The following is an 18,212-nucleotide window of genomic DNA, read 5'->3' on the forward strand; positions in this document are numbered from 1 at the left end:
CTCCTCTTAAACCGGATGGCAGATTTTGCTTAAACTTCCAGGGATTAACAACCTTAATGTGTAGATGGTAGTAAAGGAAAGAATTTTTGCTGCGACCAAATTTAACAGAATTATGGCCCTTTGTTGATTTTTAGTTTTCAACTTGTGGCACATGTAGTCCAAAAATTATTTGACCTAGAGTCACAAGATTGTCAGAACAGTGGCGTGTGGGGGGATCCGTGTCCTATGGACACATTTCTAGTTTAAATAGCTAGACAAAAGTTGCAAGTTTAGATAATAATTTGATGTGAAAAAAAACTAATCTGAATATAATCATCTTCAACATCATCATCAGTAATCGCCTCTCTTTTCATAGAGCATAATCACGATGATACTAAAACTATGTACATGCGCAGCAATTGGATTTCTCTTTACAGTTATTAAAGAAGTATATTTACATCCTTTTAATAACTGGTAAAAAATGTGTCTAGTTGGTGCAAGTGTGTTTCATGACCGCCGACTTGCACCCCTTCAAGGTTGGTTGCTCAACAACTTGTATGGGTAGACTTACTTACTTACTGGCGTTCGCAGTTACACCAATACGCCAGTATCTACGATGAAGGTCCTCAACATCACCATAAAGCTTCTGTTGGAGGGTTGTTTTCTGAGGCCACGTCGCAGCTCACTCCTGGTTGTGTCGCTTACATCTCAGGAGAACACGCTCTGCAGTTTGGTCTTTTTCTCCGCACGGACACATAGGGGATTGAACGAGTCGGTACTTTTTGTTTATGTGTGCATTAAGATGTTATGTCCACGAAGTCTGACCATCATTACTTGTTCTGGTCGGTTCAACGAGTGATATGCATCAAGCTCTAGTCTTGGTATTGTATGGGTAGACGATTCCAGAGGATGATTGTGGCCGGAAAGAAGGTGTTCTAGTACACAGATTTCCTACATGTGAGCTGGCTGAGTTATTGTGGGTTGCCTCTTGATGTTCTTTCACTACGTAGCGGGGGCTTTGTTGTGACATCTAAAAGGTCATGCTTGATCTTGTAGAGCATGGTGACTCTAGCCATGTCCCGTCTCTTCTGTAGAGTGGTCCAGTGTAGTGAGCTTACTAGTTCTGTGACGCTGCTCTGATGTGAATTTTTGTTCTTGAATTTTTAGCCCCTCACAAGTCCAAAATTTTCTTGGCGATGAGGGGAGGGGGCTGCTGCCCCATTCAAATCCCCGAAACAGAAGGGGATCTCTCTCCCCTCTGGCTCCCCCTTGATGTACTTTTTTATTTGGGGCGGCGCAGAAAAAGTAGTCACTCTTTTGAACAACATTTCCAAAAACATATTTGGGGCCTACATATGGCATTTTTTCAAAATTTGAGGCCTCAAAAGGGCGGGGTGGGAAAGCCGTCAAAACACGCCTATATGAGGTAAAAGGTTAAGCATGATAATCTAATCGTTGTCTTCCAAGTTTTTTACAATAAAAGCCCAGGTGTCAAAATTGGCCTCATCCCATCTTTTGGACTCAACAACCTGCAGTAATGTTTTTAGGCATTCGCTATTTCAGATACAAGTATTAACTTTGTGATATCAGCTTAAGATTAAGATTTTGTATCTTTTTTCATAGATAACAATAAACTCGTTCCGTGTCATGTAAAGTTTTATATTCAGGTGAGTAATTTCAGGGCCATCACGGTCATCTTGTTGTTTATATACTGTCATTCTGGGTTTAAGCTTTACTGGTAGAAATTAATGTTATATAACATCAGTACTGGTTAGTACTGGTTAGTCCAGGAAATAGAATCAAGAAAACTTTGAGACAGAGTCTTATTGAAGTAATCATAAAAATACTTTGACTTTTTTAAAATGGCCTTGAAGTATAAAAAGTCTTCACCGTAGCCAGTTTCATGTGGTTCGACCGGGAGAAATTAACATTTTATGATACCAGTACTAGATAGTCAATAAATAGAAGATATTGAATGAGTGGGGGTTCAAAACTAATAGTATTGAATGAGTTGAATAAATTATATTATTCGAGCCTGTTGGTCGCCTTTTAAAAGAATAAAGGTATAAGAACCAAAACAAACAAGCATTTGGTCGCCTTTTAAAAGTACCTATGCATATAACGATAGCAAACAAGCAACAAGTCGTCTTTTGAAAGTACTAAGCTATAAGCACCAAAACAAACAAGCATCGGGTCTTGTTTTAAAAGTACCCAAGCATAAGAACCAATACAAGGGCCGTGTTAACATGGCGTTTTCCCGCCGAATGTGTTTGCTCATTGGACGAATGAATATGTAGTAGAGTATAATAATTCAATTTTAAAAGGTCTTTTGTTAATGAAAACTGATGGCTGCAGTGATTACAGATTTGAAACCTGTGTAAAAACTGATGGCTGAAATAACACAGGGCAATAACAAAAAAAATATGCAGGATATCTGGTCGTGTTTTAAAAGTGCTAGTACTTGTTTATAAAAACCAAATAAAACATGCAACAAGTCACCATTTAAAAGTATTGGGTATAAGAATCAAAAGAAACACATCTTCTAAGTTAATAAGTGTGAGATTTATATATAAAACAACACGGTTATATCTTACGGAGATTAATTTATTGTTGACACTGTTATATTAAACATCATACAAATAATTACTAGAGATACAGTTTCTGTTAAACATGCGAGTATACTGCTGTGAAATAAAACCTAAATAATGTAAATATGAAAACATTTGCTGCCATTTTGGGTTTGCTATTTTTTCTCAAAAATTGTATGCCAATGTTACATTAAGATTGTATGTGGTCTTCTAGTGCTATCATAACAATATTTATCTAAGCTTGTTTGTGACAGTAATTCTTTAAACTTATAAAATAGTCTAGAGCTAACCAGAAATGGTGTTAGGTCTAAAAACATAGTCATTACACATTGGTTAGATAGTCCATTCCAACAACTTGGCCACCCCTCTGCTATTTTTCATTAGCCATAATATACTTTTTAAGTTTTTTATTTGCTATATTGTCATTACAAACCTGTAAGATTGTAACTTGTTACAAAATTGTTTCAATATTGAGAAAAATACAACAATAGGAACTCAAGTAATTAGATAAATGTACATGTTTATGTAAATATACAAGCTAATAGATCAGAAAATTTCTATTTAAAAATCTATGTTCTGCATTTTAATATATTTTCAATACAATACAAAAATGTGTAAGATGAAAACTATGACGTTATTAACTTATTTTAACCCATTACGCAATATACAAGCCTTTTAACGCCTTTTTATCCCCCCTTTTTTGTTGTCTCAAATGGTGAAAAAATGCATTATTTAGGCCCCCAACACTTGTTTTTGTTTGAGAAATGTTGTTTAAGAAGTGACCACTTTTTCGGCGCGGCCCCAACCAAAAGATACATCAGGGGGTTGCCAGAAGGGGGATGTTTGGGGGGGGTTGAAGGGGGCGACAGTCCACCTCATCGCCAAGAAATTTTTGGACTTGTGAGTGGCTAAAAATGACCCCAGATTGATCATAAGGTAACGTGTAACCAACGCTGAAAAGCATTTGACTCAATCTCAATCTATTGAGAAGTTGCTGCACTTTGAAATCAATTTTGATGGAAAAAATCAACGCAAAATAGTGATTTGGGGCAATTTTGAGATGTCCCCTCGTTGCCATGGTAACAGAAAATTTAAGCCTGAGCATGTTGTTGCAAATGCAATGGTCCAGTCAACATTTGTGCCAAGTTTGATTAGTATTGAAGCAGTTTTGATAGTATTATAGCAATTTGAACTTGTAACGGGAGACTTTTCAATGAAAACAGCCTTACAAAATGCTCATGAAGTAATGGGTTAAGCAAATTGAAATGATGATTGCTTCCAAATTGTTTCTTTTCCCTATTCCTTCATAATGTTTAGACCAACACGGTCTACAAATAAAATTTTTGTTATATCCCACACTTCAACCAACCCATAGAAAATCACCACTAACCAAGAATTTATCATTGCAAAACATTTGTTTGTTTTGCTTTTGTTACTTAACATTAAAGCAGAAATGGTCTTACGGTAAAAACCGACCAATCCACATGAAAATAATACTTTTGGATAGCTTGAAGAATGTATTTTCCAATACCTGATTCTGCCCAGTACTAGTGTCATTTGAGGAAACTTGGTCATGATCCAAGAAGGGCAGGAACCTACTATCCCTGAGTTGAGAGAATGACACCTTTACCACTAAGTCATCTCTCTCCATATTAACAATTATAAATTTAAATCATTATCCTTAACACATTTTCTATCAGATTTGTCTGCATTATGCCAATGCTATATTACAGCAAGTCACATACTCACATACAGAACGTTTATATTACATAAAGGTAACATGCATTGTATATGATAAAAAAAAGAAATCAGACATAACATCTCTACAAAAATCTATGTATTACAAGCTATTATATTTTCAGTCAAGTGGAGTCACAGAAGAACATTCTAGACTATATTCTTAGTGCTTGATAGTAAAACAAGAACCTGAATAATGTAACAATTTATAGGTTCAAAATATGCCATAATTCTGTCAAAATCCATGTAAGTGTTATGGGCTTTAGAGAGTGACTTCCCTATTATGCTCTTGAAAAAAGTGTGTGAAGTATCAATCCATTCACTTCAATACTTTTGGAGATTCCAACTTGCTTTAAACAAAACTTTGCCAAAGTGTGATGATGATGTCTAGATGAGTACAATAGCTGTCTCTATTCTTTGAGTAGTCAAGCTAATAAAATGCTGGTTAAAATATCATGTTTCATCATCAAAAGCACTATTATTTCCTATTTTATATACATATTTCACCGCCTCCGTGGTCGAGGGGTAAGAGTCGATGACTTCTTATCCAATTACCTCTCTGGCATGGGTTCGATCCCCGGGAGATGCTTTGATAGTTTAGCTCAGAGGAAGGTACACTAGTACTGGTGTAACTCTCCGGGAACAATGGTTAGGAAACTACCCCCCTATATGACTGAAATACTGTTGGGAAAAGGCGTAAAATGAAACAAACAAAAAATATATATATTTCCTCTTATTACCTGTCTCGTAACACTTATATAACCAAAACGTTAATGTAAACAGTATTGTTTAACCTATATGCATAGATTTGTACAACTATATTTACTTTTTACAGTTACTATATGTAAATAAAATGATGTAGCTTTGAATAAGTCTAAAATGAAATCTTTTCTGTTCTAGTCAAATTTATTTATAACGAGTACATAAAATAACAACCAGGAACAGTCACCAAAACTTGTCATCAGGTTTTAAACCCCATTACCCTGCTGGAACTGAAAGTGATTAGCTTTTGCCACTAGTATAGAGCCAAGCCAGCCTGTACATTCAATGATTCATGCAGTATAACTAGGCTCTATACTGTTGACTTACTATAACTTTCTTAATTGAAGTAAACTGTTAACTATTTTTAATGATTGATTTGTTCAGCTTTGTTCAATTTTGACTCTTGAACTATTCACTGTTATTTGTAAGGGGCTTCAAGATCAACGAGATAAAATCAAACATCCACCAGTATAGAGTCTAGTAAGACAGAACAGATATGTAGGATATAATGACTTTATACTGGTGAAATAGATTGAACTTGATTGGCAGTTATTGTCACAAGATATATTGTTGCAAAATCGTTAAAAATGCTAAGATTACAATAAAACAAATTAAAACAATAGATGTCATGTTGCCATGGCAATTAACAATCTAAGTTACAATTTGAACACATTTAGTCAATCATATAACATATGAATAAGTCAATATAAGTATTTCATTTTTAACTACAATGTTTTTCAGTTGTCTCTATTTCGCATCATGCCTTTTGGTTAGATGTTTAAGATTCTGTTTATATTTCATTTCAGAACCAAACACATCGAATATAGCACTAAACACATAAAAAACATGTTTTGAACACACACATGCACATCACAAAATGTGAAAAAAATATATTCCACAATCATGCAGTTTTAACCGGTTTAAGTTCACGATCATGCAGTTTTAACCGGTTTAAGACTGGCCCGTCTTCTCTCAGTATCAAATGCTGCCACTTGCTCATTCCCATCTATCAGGTCAATCAACTTAAGTAACTGGTCATCCCCTTGTACAGTTTTGTTATCAACTAAAACAGAGCGTACTGTGTCCACCAACTCATCAAATTTACAAACTTCAGCATCAGCTTTTTTCCAGTTACTTTCTAGTTTTTGTATTCGTTTTACAGCTTTAGCGCTCATCTGCTCCACCATAGTATCTTTTTCATTCAGCAATGCTCGATATTTCTCCACCTAAAATTATAATAATACATGTATAACATACATATAAGTTATTATCATACTTTAGCTTATAATGTCATTGCCACTTTTGTAAAGGTCACAGTTGATATAAGATTGTGTCTATCAGCTTATAGTTTTCTACAATCAAACTAAAATGAATTCTGTATCACTTAAGTTCATATAGTGATTTTCCAGCTTTATAGACAGAGAAATACCCAAGGTGCACTTAATTTATTATTTATAGCATACGTATATGTGTATGTAGAACCATAAATTTGCTATTTGGGCAGCTTTCACCTAACAATATCAATCAACTTTGTTTTAGTTTTGTAGTTTACTTTTATTCTTTTTAAAGTTTATTTTAAGGTTTATTTTAAATCTTTACAATAAGTCATTTCAAAACCAACAATATGGTAAATCCTTTATAAACTTAATATGTAAGATTTGAAATATTGAAGAACAAAACCTATGCAGAGACGTACCTTCTTTTTGAGTGCTATAACTTGTCTTTGTGACTCCACATCTACAGCAGATCTCCCATCACTACCTGGAGTAGCGGCTGTCTCCAGTTTCTCCAGCAGTTCTGTAATTTGTTCATTCAAAAGCTCGTTCTCCGCTTTCAAACCTTGATTCTTCCCCCTAAGTCTGCCTATCTCTTCCTGAACAAGCTGTGAATATGAACAACAGAAATTATTGAAATGATTCATATTACAGCATTTACGTTTCTTTATGGCACCTGTATTTCAATCAATGATTATAAATGAAACCATGCTGAAACAAATTCAATGACTATATACTCATACTTGGAAAGATTTACTGTCAATTCTAGGAAAAAAATAATTGTAATGAAAAGCTTGTTGACATATACAAGCTAACAAACTGACCAATCAAAATTCAAAGCCGGTCAAGTCAATTTATATGTGAACTTTTCAGAGTTATACAGGACGCAGAAAATAAATTGATTAAACTCATTACAGGACTGGAGCAGTGCCTCTAGACACTTGCAGAAATCATGATCACAAAACAGGGCTTTTTTCAAAGGATGGGGAAGAAAGGCCCTGCAAAATAGACAAATATCGGGTTTTTTTTGCCGATTATTTCATTTTTCATTCATTATCATACATAAATCTGTGTAAAAAGATAAATTAGACCTATTAAAAGTTATTCCGTTGAGTAAAAAGGCAATATTTAAGCATCTTATCATTTAAGTGCCTTGTCCGGTATATACCAGAATAAAGTATTAAGTGTGGTGCTCCAATCCATTGTTTTTTTGGTCTCACTCATTCTAAATTACATTAGAATGTCAATTACCAAACATTTCCTATGCAGGTCTTTAAAAATAGATATAGATATAGATGATCTATGCTTTACAATCTGTTTTTACTAGCATGAAAAATACAGGAAAATCTAACAATCTTAAAGATACGTTATACAAGAAAACTGTTTTATTTTACCTTCATTTCACCTTCCTGGTCGAGCATCGACTCAAACTTGTCACTCAACTCCCGTAGTTTACCATTAAGCTGGTCAACCATTTTGTTACTCTTCTCTAGCTCTGTCTGTGTCACCTGAAGCTCGGCCTGAAGACGTCGCTCCGAGTACTCGCACTGACTTACACGACTACTTAAATCCTCGCTGTAGAACAGACACATTATTTAATTAGAATATACACTCATTTATTTCAATAAACTATACAACAAGAGGGCCATGATGGCCCTGAGGTCGCTCACCTGTATATAGGAACCCCCCCCCACCCCCAGGCCAATTTTTACCCAAGGGCTTTTATTTGTTTATCTGAACAGACTTGGTAGACACCCATAAGAAGAAGTTTCATGCTAAACATCTAAGTTCTAGCTCATTGGGTTTTTTTAAAAGAAGATTTTTAAAGTTTTTACTATACACATATAGTTAAAAACAATGACACCCCTGGGGCAGGGCCAGTTTTGACCCCCGGGCTTTTATTTGAACAAACTTTGTAGATATTTACTTAAAGATGTTTCATGCTTAATATCTAAACTCTAGCTATTTGGGTTCTTTCAAAGAAGATTTTTAAGTTTTTGCTATACACATATAAGGAAAATCAATGACCCCCCGGGCAGGGCCAGTTTTGATCCCAGGGCTTTTATTTGAACATACTTGGTAGACACCCATTAGAACATGTTTCATGCTAAATATCTTAGCTCTAGCTCTTTGAGTTCTTTAAAAGAAGATTTTTTAAGTTTTTGGGGCGGGGCCAATTTTGACCCCAGGGCTTTTATTTGAAAAAACTTGGTAGACACTTATTAGAAGATGTTTCATGCTAAATATCTTAGCTCTAGCTCTTTGGGTTCTTTAAAAGAAGATTTTTTAAGTTTTTACTATATGCATATAGGGAAAATCTATGACCCCCTGGAGCGGGGCCAATTTTGACCCCAGGGCTTTTATTTGAACAAACTTGGTAGACATTCACTAGAAGACGTTTCATGCCAAATATCTAAGCTCTAGCTCTTATGGTTCTTTAAAAGAAGATTTTTTAAGTTTTTACTATATGCATATAGGGAAAATCAATGACCCCCCTGGGCGGGGCCAATTTTGACCCGGTAGACAGACGTTTCACTATTGAGACGTTTCACACCAAGACGTTTCACTCCCAAATGGGAGTGAAACGTCTTGAAGACATTTCACTCCCATTTTATACCAAAGTCTATATATTACTACTGTAACAATATACCTTAATTTTACTAAAAAATGAAAGTTTGTATGTCATAATTGTTAAAGTTTTTATTTTTTACTTGATTAGAGAGATCTTTGATCTGATATCTTTTCAGATATTTATTCTAGTTTAGGGAAGGATATCATATATGACCGGATATAATTGTATGAAAGTTGCAGTTCTCTAAAGATGTTAATGATAATAATTTATAAATGATTTTCTTTGCATTAAGTATATTTTTATATTATTAAATAAGTAAAAAAAATTCTGAAGATAATCTAACATAATATATAAAATATTATTATCTGATTAAATATCATTTTATTTTTGTTATAATTTATAACCAAAACTTATGGAGGAGTTTCTGTTTCCATGTTTTTGGTTTTAATTGGCTGAACATTGTCTAAAAATATTTCAAAACAACTAATTAATAACTGTTGATGCTAAAGTGCAGTGTTTAAACAACTAATTAAGTGATGAGATTACTGTTAACACCACAATTACCTAAGTTTGTTTAATGGCTACTGTTCAATAAATCGATAAAGAAATCATTTAAAAGAATAATTAATTTATGCACATTTTCTGCATTTCATTGATCAATATATTTACACAAAAAAACCTAATAAATATGTTTTATATATTGATATTATTTAATTACTGTACTGGCAGTGGTTTCAATATTCAAACTGGTACTTACAATGTGTCTTTGTTGTTCACGAACATTTTCATTTTGTTATTCTATTATCTTTCTTGATTTATTATAAATAGAATTTTCTCATGTTGTTACTCTTATAATAAAAAACGATATTTCAGACATTTGTCTTTCATATAAACCTCTTATCATTAAATCCATATTTAAATGAGTATGATGATATATATAATCTTCTAATAATTCATCATAATTATGTCCTCATTGAAACCAACATTATTACTCCTAATAGTTAACAGGAATTCTTCAAAACACTGTTTAAATGGAACAAAATTCATTTTTTTTAGCTGATACTATACTGTATATCTCATAATTATTTACACATTCTGTTATATTTTAGAAAAAATATACTTTTATAATCATTCTTCAAATTCATAAATTCTTCTTCACAATACTCTCAAATTCAACAAAATGAATCATTAATTTGAATTTCCCCTTCAAAATGAAAATACATTTTCTTAATAAAAACATCTAAAAATGGGAGTGAAACGTCTATACAATTGACAAAATGGGAGTGAAACGTCTAGGTGTGAACCGTCTTGGGAGTGAAATGTCTCAATAGTGAAATGTCTTGGGAGTGAAACGTCTGACATTCTTTTGACCCTAGGGCTTTAATTTGAACAAACTTGGTAGACACAGGCTGTCCAGCACCCTCTGACAAAAAATTAGGGCAAATTTTAGGGCAATTTTTAAGAAATTTTAGGGCTAAAATTAGGAATTTTAGGGTAAGTAAAAGGAATTTTAGGGCTAAAATTTGGAATTTTATAAATAAATTATGGCCCCAAAAGACCATGTTTTGGGCTAAACTTTGCATATTTGATACAAAAGTAAGTAACTCACAAATAATGCTCTAGTTCAGTTATAACAAAAGTGTCTACCAGTGTTCCATAGTCAACCGTGAATAAATAGATTTACTGGTCAACTGCCTTTAACTGCCTACTATAAATAAGAGCTGAAAAACTTAACTACATTAAAACATAACTAGAATGAAAACATTTTTAAAGTTATGAGTATCCTAGAACAACCAATATTCAATTAGTTAAGATGTTATTTGCCAATAGTAAATGAGAAATTATGCTTTAAATTTATTCTAGCTATAAATGCATAAAAAATTTATCAACAATTATTCATTTTAAGTTTGGTACAGTTTGAACAAGTCTTGATCTTTCTTAAAAAACAATAAAAACAATATGACCCACTCTCAGGTCATTCCCATGAATATTCTAATCTAAATTCAAACAGCAGGGTATTCTCCACTAAAGAATTTGTTAAAAATAAATCAGGGCTACTAAAAATTGTAGAAAATTTCACAACAGAGTCAATCTATGCAATGATTTTTAACAGTTTTTTTTTCCAGATTTAATAAAAACATACACTTAATGTTATAACATATTTACAGTACATTGCATTGGTATGGCTAATGTTAATGTGTACAAAAAGGGCAGCTGAAGGTGTCACTTCTTAGTACGCTAATTGGGGTGCAAAATGGTAAAAGCATCCAATCATTAAAGCCAGTTTACCTTACCCACTTTATAATATTACCAAATATGAAAACTTGTCTAGATCTGCCAGCTGGTATCACTTACAAAAGATCTATTCTACAGTCATCACTTGAAAATAACTTGATTACAAATTAAGATTTTATTAAAAAGGTCCCCTACATAAAGTCTGATGAAATTTTGTGGTACATCATAAATAGTTGCTTTAAATACACCTAAGACTGAGGTAAATGGTTTAACAACTGTAGCAAATAAAAAATATAACTTGCTTAGAATTTTTTTTATCTCTATTTTAAACAAGTGACCATTTTGATATAGTCACAGTCAGATAATTTTCATTGTTCCATTTAAAACAAACAGTTTCTTATTATTTTTTTGATAACATCTGGCAATAAATCAAGTATGACATTTCTGCAGGAGTTGAAGTAAATACAACAAGTGCGTTTATGCAATTTAGTCAGATATGACAATAGCGCCATTGACTGTGTTAATATTTAGGTTGTGATTGAAAAATTGTTGTTTCGGGATATGTTATAACAAAAGATAAAAAAATAGGAATTTCAGTGAAAAAATAGGGCATTTTTAGGAATTCCCTTTGAATTTTTCATTTTTTTAGGAATTTTAGCCAAACTGAAAAAAATTAGGATTTTTTAGGAATTTTAGGGACGCTGGACAGCCTGTAGACACTCACTAGAAGATGTTTCATGCTTAATATCTTAGCTCTAGCTCTTTGGGTTCTTTAAAAGAAGATTTTTTAAGTTTTTACTATATGCATATAGGGAAAATCAATGACCCCCTGGGGCGGGGCCAATTTTGACCCCAGGGCTTTTATTTGAACAAACTTGGTAGACATTTACTAGAAGATGTTTCATGCCAAATATCTTAGCTCTAGCTCTTACAGTTCTTTAAAAGAAGATTTTTTTAAGTTTTTACTATATGCATATAGGGAAAATCAATGACCCCCTGGGGCAGGGCCAATTTTGACCCCAGGGCTTTTACTTGAACAAACTTGGTAGACACTCACTAGAAGATGTTTCATACCAAATATCTAAGCTCTAGCTCTTAGGGTTGTTTAAAAGAAGATATTTAAAGATTTTTCTTTCGGTTGCCATGGCAACCAGAGTTCTGCACGGAATTAAATTCTTTTAACAATTTTTAAAGGTGACCACCAAAGGAACATTCCTGTGAAGTTTGGATGAAATTGGCTCAGTGGTTTATGAGGAGATGTCATTTAAAGCAAAAGTTTACGGACGGACAACGGACGGACGTACGCCGGACGAAAAGCGATCACAAAAGCTCACCCTGTCACTTTGTGACAGGTGAGCTAAAAAAGAACATTTAAGCCAAGTTATTTCAGAATCCACCATCTAAATACCTAGTTATGATCTGACACACTGTTACAACAATCTCAATTTTGGCCTGACATTAGCAAGCTAAAATCAACAACAAAAAACATACTTACTTTTCAAAAGTGACATCATTCAGTGAAGACTTTAATGCTTTTTCTATCAAATGAGCCACTCTGACAATTTCTGTGAATAGCATCGCTACACGGCTCATCTGATTGGACAACTCTCCCTCTTCACTAGGATGGCACACACTTTCAAATTTTGACTCGACCTTATTGGATACCGCATGACAGACCACTCTTATGTACTGGTTCAGTTGATGACAAAGAGTTTCCAGCACTTCTTTCTAGAATGACAACTGGTCGACACATCGTTTTCTACTGACTGTGCAGTTTTTTAATGTAACAGATTTCTTAACTGGAGCAAAAGCACTATTTCCTGAAAAGCCAAGCTTCTTTCTACTCAGAGCACCTGGACTGTCTACCACTCCTTGTTCACATGAAAGAGCATCTACAGGATTCGGAGGAGGTTTATTAGTTTTTTCATTATTTTCACAACCAGTCTGTTGTTCTTGATCTTCATTGCTCCTAGTGGCATCTTCAATATTTTCTCCAAGACTGTTTGCTGCATTCAGAATCTGAGAAACCAAGGAGATTGAAATATTCGTATTGTCTTTCAACGGCTCTTTGTTCAATGTAGAATTATTAATGACCACTTGACTGTTCTCAACGTCCTTGTTCTGGAAATATACACATTCAAATTGTTATCATATGAGCCGCCCCATGACAAAACCAACATCGTGTGCTTGTGACCAGCATAGATCCAGACCAGCCTGCGCATCCGCGCAGTCTGATCAGGATCCATGCTGTTCACTTACCAACTCTATTACAAGTAGAGAAACTGACAGCTAACAGCATGGATCCTGATCAGACTGCACGTATGTGCAGGCTGGTCTGGATCCATGCTGGTCGCAAACACACTTTGTTGGTTTTGTCATGGCGCGGCTCATATTATTATAACTATATAAGTTGTTCCTAAATACAATTGATTTTACATAATTTTCGAGATTTTCAAGATTTCATTGGTTAGTCTTTAGGCCTCCGGCTTAAAACATTTACAGTATATATACTATATAAATATATAGTAAAGACAGTGACTCATAAAGACATGTATACATACAAAATTAACAGTATTTCAGTTCTCATTGAATAATATCTAAGTAACTTTGTCTTTTATCTAATGCATATAACAGGTACATTGCAGTGTTCATTTTTGTTAGACATTATTGAGTAAAATTTATCAAGTGTTGGTAGCATTCTGTAATTTTCAGAAATATATTGGCAGCGTATATCAGGGACAGATATATATAAAATGGTGTTCATCTTCTATTCAATACACTTTGTCTTTCTACAAATTTTGAACAGTCAACAAATCACTAAACATTTATGACTTACACAGGTCAAAAGCCTGTATAGTTAGCAATTCTCAATTTGGATGGTACAAACTTCAAGGATTTAAGGCTGTCATTGAATATCACAATATTGATATATCATTGATAATCATCATCGTCAGGGGCAAGCCGTTGTTTCCTTAAGCAAGAAACTATACATTCATTGCTTAGTACTGGTTGGTTCGAGAGTGTTTCAATAAGCTTATAGCTTCAAACACAATGAAACTAAAAGAAATTTGTATAAACTAGGGTAACTGACTTTAAAGTGACTTGAACCTCATTACTGCAAGTTTACACATTGCCAGACTGCTTTTACTTGGGGCAGCTATCCAGCTAGCTTATGAAAGGTCCAAAATTTTATCTGCTCATGCCAGGAGTAATGCATGATCAGGAACCTAAGGGGTCATCCTTCACCTGCTAACTGGGAAAGATCTTATATGAACTGTACAATGTAAGGGCAAGTAAGTTTGTTTGTTTTGGTATTATGTCACACAAACACAGTATAAAGCATATTGCGATGTTCCATCTTTACTGGTGGAGGGAGACCTCAGGTGCCCATCTGTGCATTATTTTAGGCACCAACGGGCACCTAAGTAGAACCACCAACGTTCTGTAAAGTAGCTGGATAGCTTCCGCACACTTAAGAATCCAGATTCAAGTAGTGGGGGGCAAGCGGTTTGAAGCCAACAACCTTAATCACACGACCATAAACGCCCTTGTCAGTGAAACTTAAAACCTAATAAAACTAATTATTTTATATATCTATCAAACCTCTATTCCAGCCCTCCTGCTCAGGTTTGCTAGCACACCCGTCATGTTCTCAAGAAGCTCATCTATGGCCGAAGAGCAGTCGGCTATCTCCGTGCCCTGCTTCTTCATTACTTTAGAGGCATAATCCTGGGTACCAGTAAGCTCTTCCTGAGTACTCTTCAATATTGCTCTGAAGAAGATAAAATTCTTAATTGGGCTTAACCTTACATTGCTATTTAATTTTATAACTTATATTCAGTAATTCTGCAAATACAAAATAGGTACAAATAATGCTACTTGTTTGGTACACATGATGTATAAATTTTTTGTGCGATGGCCTGAATAATAAGTTAATGTTAACACAATTATCTTGTCCCATTTTCAAAATCAACTTGGTCACTCTGTTTCTAAATGTACATTAGAGATCCTGTATGTTGTTATTAAGGATGTAAAAACACCCAAGTGAAATTCTTATATATGTATATTATTATTCTTGTAAAACAATTTCAAAACATCCAAGAATATGTTAAATATCTGCTGCAAATGTTTACAGGTATTATATATAATCATTAAAATATATGCATTCATTACTTCTTAGACTTTGCAGAAAGTAGATTTCTTATTACTTCCCTTTATTTACATGAAATGTAAATTCGGTAATATCTTTACACATAATGCTTTTTTTCGGAACTTACAATATCGATAAATCTTTATTTGAGCACCATATTTATGATATAAAACCTTAAGAAATTTGAGTTACAGAATCTTTAAATGAAATCTTTTATGTTGCAATAGATGTGAAAGCGGTAAAAATAGATCATATTATGAAACATTCACATAAAACCTTTACATTTTACATGTTTCATATTAGCCCTGAAAGTTACATGTCTCAAGATGAGCCAAAATATTTCAACTTGAGACAAATGTACTTAGTCCTATGTGCAATTAATAACTGACTTTGTAGTATTTATCACAATATTTCTACTGCGTGACAAACACAGTATGGACTGTTTTTGTATTATATTTGACCACTTTTGGTAGTTTACATTGATTGTAAGTGTTGCTTGCAATGTGTTAATCACTTTCTTTCTTCAATTTACAATATTACAATAAGTTTTCATGATGATTAGCATGAATCTAGAGGCATGCTGCTTTAAGTTGTTGAATGGAATTGGCCGAATTCAAGTTTGAACCAGTATAAAACCTGATTAGACGACCCATATGTTCAGACTGGTATTACCCTTTTTTTCATTATGTTTACACCTCTGAAATAATTGTACCTGGACAGAAAATAAATTGAAGTTTACATAGTAAATGGCAGTTTATGCAAGATCTAAATTAATTCTACTTTCGATTTGATGTTTACATCGTCAGTACTTGACTAATATCCGGTTTCTTATATCATGTGACTTAACCTAGCTCCCTTATCAACAAAGTAGGACCCGCATCAGCTGCTAACTTGCATTCAGCTTCTCGATTTCTACAGCGCTCTTTGTTTACATGCACATTAACTTAGAAAAATATTTTTACACCACCATCCATCCCAGACTCTCACCTTAAAGAGCAATGCCTTCTAGCTAAGAATCTTGTCATGGGTCTCAAATGGGGTTTAGGCTTGTTAGCCAATACCAAGAAAGAAGGAGGCATACTGCCTCGGACTACACCAGACTTAAAGGTTTTAACATGTATGTGTCTTATTTCCAGTGTAAGTTATATTTATCATATAATCATTCATTTGGTCTGATGTTTCTTAGCCAGTTATGCCAAAAAATAAAGATTTATAGGTCTATCACTTGTTCCATGGTTTTAATTTAATCGAGTATAAATAAGAGATACAACTTAACTTCTCACTGAATATATATGGAGGGACATTACCTAGTTTCTTGTTCTTTTGCCCTGAGGTTAGCACAACAGTCCTGTAAATAGATGTAAGCCTTGTAAAAGTTGGTTTTTTTTATATTGAGACAGCTTAATAAAAAGATTTTCATTAATGATGTACATGCTTACATATTATCATCATAGTACGTGAAGTAATTTGTTGTCATAATGTTTAATCATATAATTTTATTGCGTAAAAGTCAGAGGTGGGGGACCTGTACATATTATATGACATACAATTCATAATGTAACGTTTCACACCTTACAAAGAGAGAGAGAGAGGTCATTTCAGCCAAAGTGATGGGAAATTTCCTTCTTTTAATTATAATGCTAATATATAATGCTAAGCAAAAAAAAAACCCACAACACTTGAAAATGGACCAGATATAGATGATGTCAAACTATCACATTGTTTCAACCTTCATTCAGAATATTCATACTGACCTGTGTATTATTAATACAAGAAGTGTAAGGGATATTTTTGATATCTAACAATATACAACAACATAACCACAAATTTAAGATCTAGGTAAGTGTTGACTATCAGTGGTCTCAAAAGTGGGGACAAATAAAGAACAAAACAAAGTATTTTGACTGAATCTGTGGTCTTAAAAGTGGATAAGCAAGGTGGTCTTAATTCTGGATCATGTAGCCATTAACATAAAGAACAGAAAATTTTGTTCTTTTCAAAAATGGTCTTAATAGCAGGGTGGTCTACATTTCGTGGTGGTCTTAAGTAGGGATTCTACTGTACTTTAGATTTAGCTAGTTTATAAGGATGACCACCTTGCATCTCTTTTAAGTTTAGAAGTGGAGTGTCCATCATTAGCAATTTTTCATCAAGTTTGTTTGTTTCTTTCATTTTACACCTTTTCCCAACAGTATTTCAGTCATATACGCGGGTAGTTTCCTAACCATGGTTTCCTGGAGAGTTACACCAGTACTAGACTACCTATCTCCTTGCTAACCTACCAAAGCATCTCATGGGGATCGAACCCACGCCAGAAAGGTAACTGGATTAGAAGTCATTGACTCTAACCCCTCGACCACGGAGGCGGTTTTTCATCAAGTGGAAAATGTTGTGATAGTTTGAAAGCATCTAAAACATCATATTATTAGCATGTCATATGGCATCAACAAATATTTTCCACAAACACCATTCAAACAGTTAAACATATTTTTAAAGGTTACTTTTCAGGCAAGTATATGTATGAAAAAAATGTTAAGCCAACAGTTTTTTGTCAAAAACAAACCTTCAGTCGGTCACACTCGCCCTTCAGTGTTGTTAATTCTGCTGACATGTTCTTCTCTTTGGTATCCTGAGATTTCGCTGTCTCATTTGGTTATATATTATCTCGCGGCACTCAAACAAATCTTTCTCCAGCAGGTCTATCTCACTCTCTCGGCTCTCCAGTGTTCTGTTTGGAGGTTCCTTACTACTAATTCCTCCTCCTGTAAATATTTTTTGTAAATTGACTACTTTTCAATCATCTAGAGTTTAAATTGACTGCTTTTCAATTATTTATAGTTTAAATTGACTACTTTCAATCATTTAAAGTTTAAATTGACCACTTTTCAATCACTTCAGAGTTGAAATAGACCACT

At 33.9% G+C, this 18,212-nt stretch overlaps 2 protein-coding genes across 2 annotated transcripts; both read right to left on the reverse strand.

The window, feature by feature from the left end:
• Nucleotides 1-5,667: 5,667 nt before the first annotated feature.
• Nucleotides 5,668-12,868, reverse strand: LOC132739645 (putative uncharacterized protein MYH16). The gene is made up of 4 exons (XM_060727396.1): nucleotides 12,643-12,868; nucleotides 7,735-7,915; nucleotides 6,763-6,948; nucleotides 5,668-6,292 (listed from the first exon to the last, which is right to left on the reverse strand). The coding sequence occupies exons 1-4, from the start codon at nucleotides 12,738-12,740 to the stop codon at nucleotides 5,999-6,001; spliced, it is 759 nt and encodes a 252-aa protein (XP_060583379.1). The 5' UTR covers nucleotides 12,741-12,868; the 3' UTR covers nucleotides 5,668-5,998.
• A 7-nt stretch (nucleotides 12,869-12,875) lies between these two features.
• Nucleotides 12,876-18,046, reverse strand: LOC132739642 (uncharacterized). Its single transcript, XM_060727393.1, has 4 exons — nucleotides 17,861-18,046; nucleotides 16,605-16,645; nucleotides 14,751-14,919; nucleotides 12,876-13,268 (listed from the first exon to the last, which is right to left on the reverse strand). The coding sequence occupies exons 1-4, from the start codon at nucleotides 17,906-17,908 to the stop codon at nucleotides 12,876-12,878; spliced, it is 651 nt and encodes a 216-aa protein (XP_060583376.1). The 5' UTR covers nucleotides 17,909-18,046.
• Nucleotides 18,047-18,212: the final 166 nt, after the last annotated feature.

The sequence above is a fragment of the Ruditapes philippinarum genome, unplaced genomic scaffold (genome assembly GCF_026571515.1).
Source record: "Ruditapes philippinarum isolate M1 unplaced genomic scaffold, ASM2657151v2 ctg3829_1_1_1_1, whole genome shotgun sequence".
NCBI classification, from domain to species: Eukaryota; Metazoa; Mollusca; class Bivalvia; order Venerida; family Veneridae; genus Ruditapes; species Ruditapes philippinarum.

Coding starts and splice junctions, on each gene's coding strand:
- LOC132739645 (XM_060727396.1), bottom strand. CDS start 12,740: ATGAGCCGTGTAGCGATGCTATTCACAGAAATTGTCAGAGTGGCTCAT. Junction 7,916..12,642: donor AATGATGTCACTTTTGAAAA/GTAAGTATGTTT, acceptor TCTGTTCTACAG/CGAGGATTTAAGTAGTCGTG. Junction 6,949..7,734: donor ACCAGGAAGGTGAAATGAAG/GTAAAATAAAAC, acceptor TCATATTCACAG/CTTGTTCAGGAAGAGATAGG.
- LOC132739642 (XM_060727393.1), bottom strand. CDS start 17,908: ATGTCAGCAGAATTAACAACACTGAAGGGCGAGTGTGACCGACTGAAG. Junction 16,646..17,860: donor GCGAGTGTGACCGACTGAAG/GTTTGTTTTTGA, acceptor ATCTATTTACAG/GACTGTTGTGCTAACCTCAG. Junction 14,920..16,604: donor GCAAAAGAACAAGAAACTAG/GTAATGTCCCTC, acceptor TATCTTCTTCAG/AGCAATATTGAAGAGTACTC.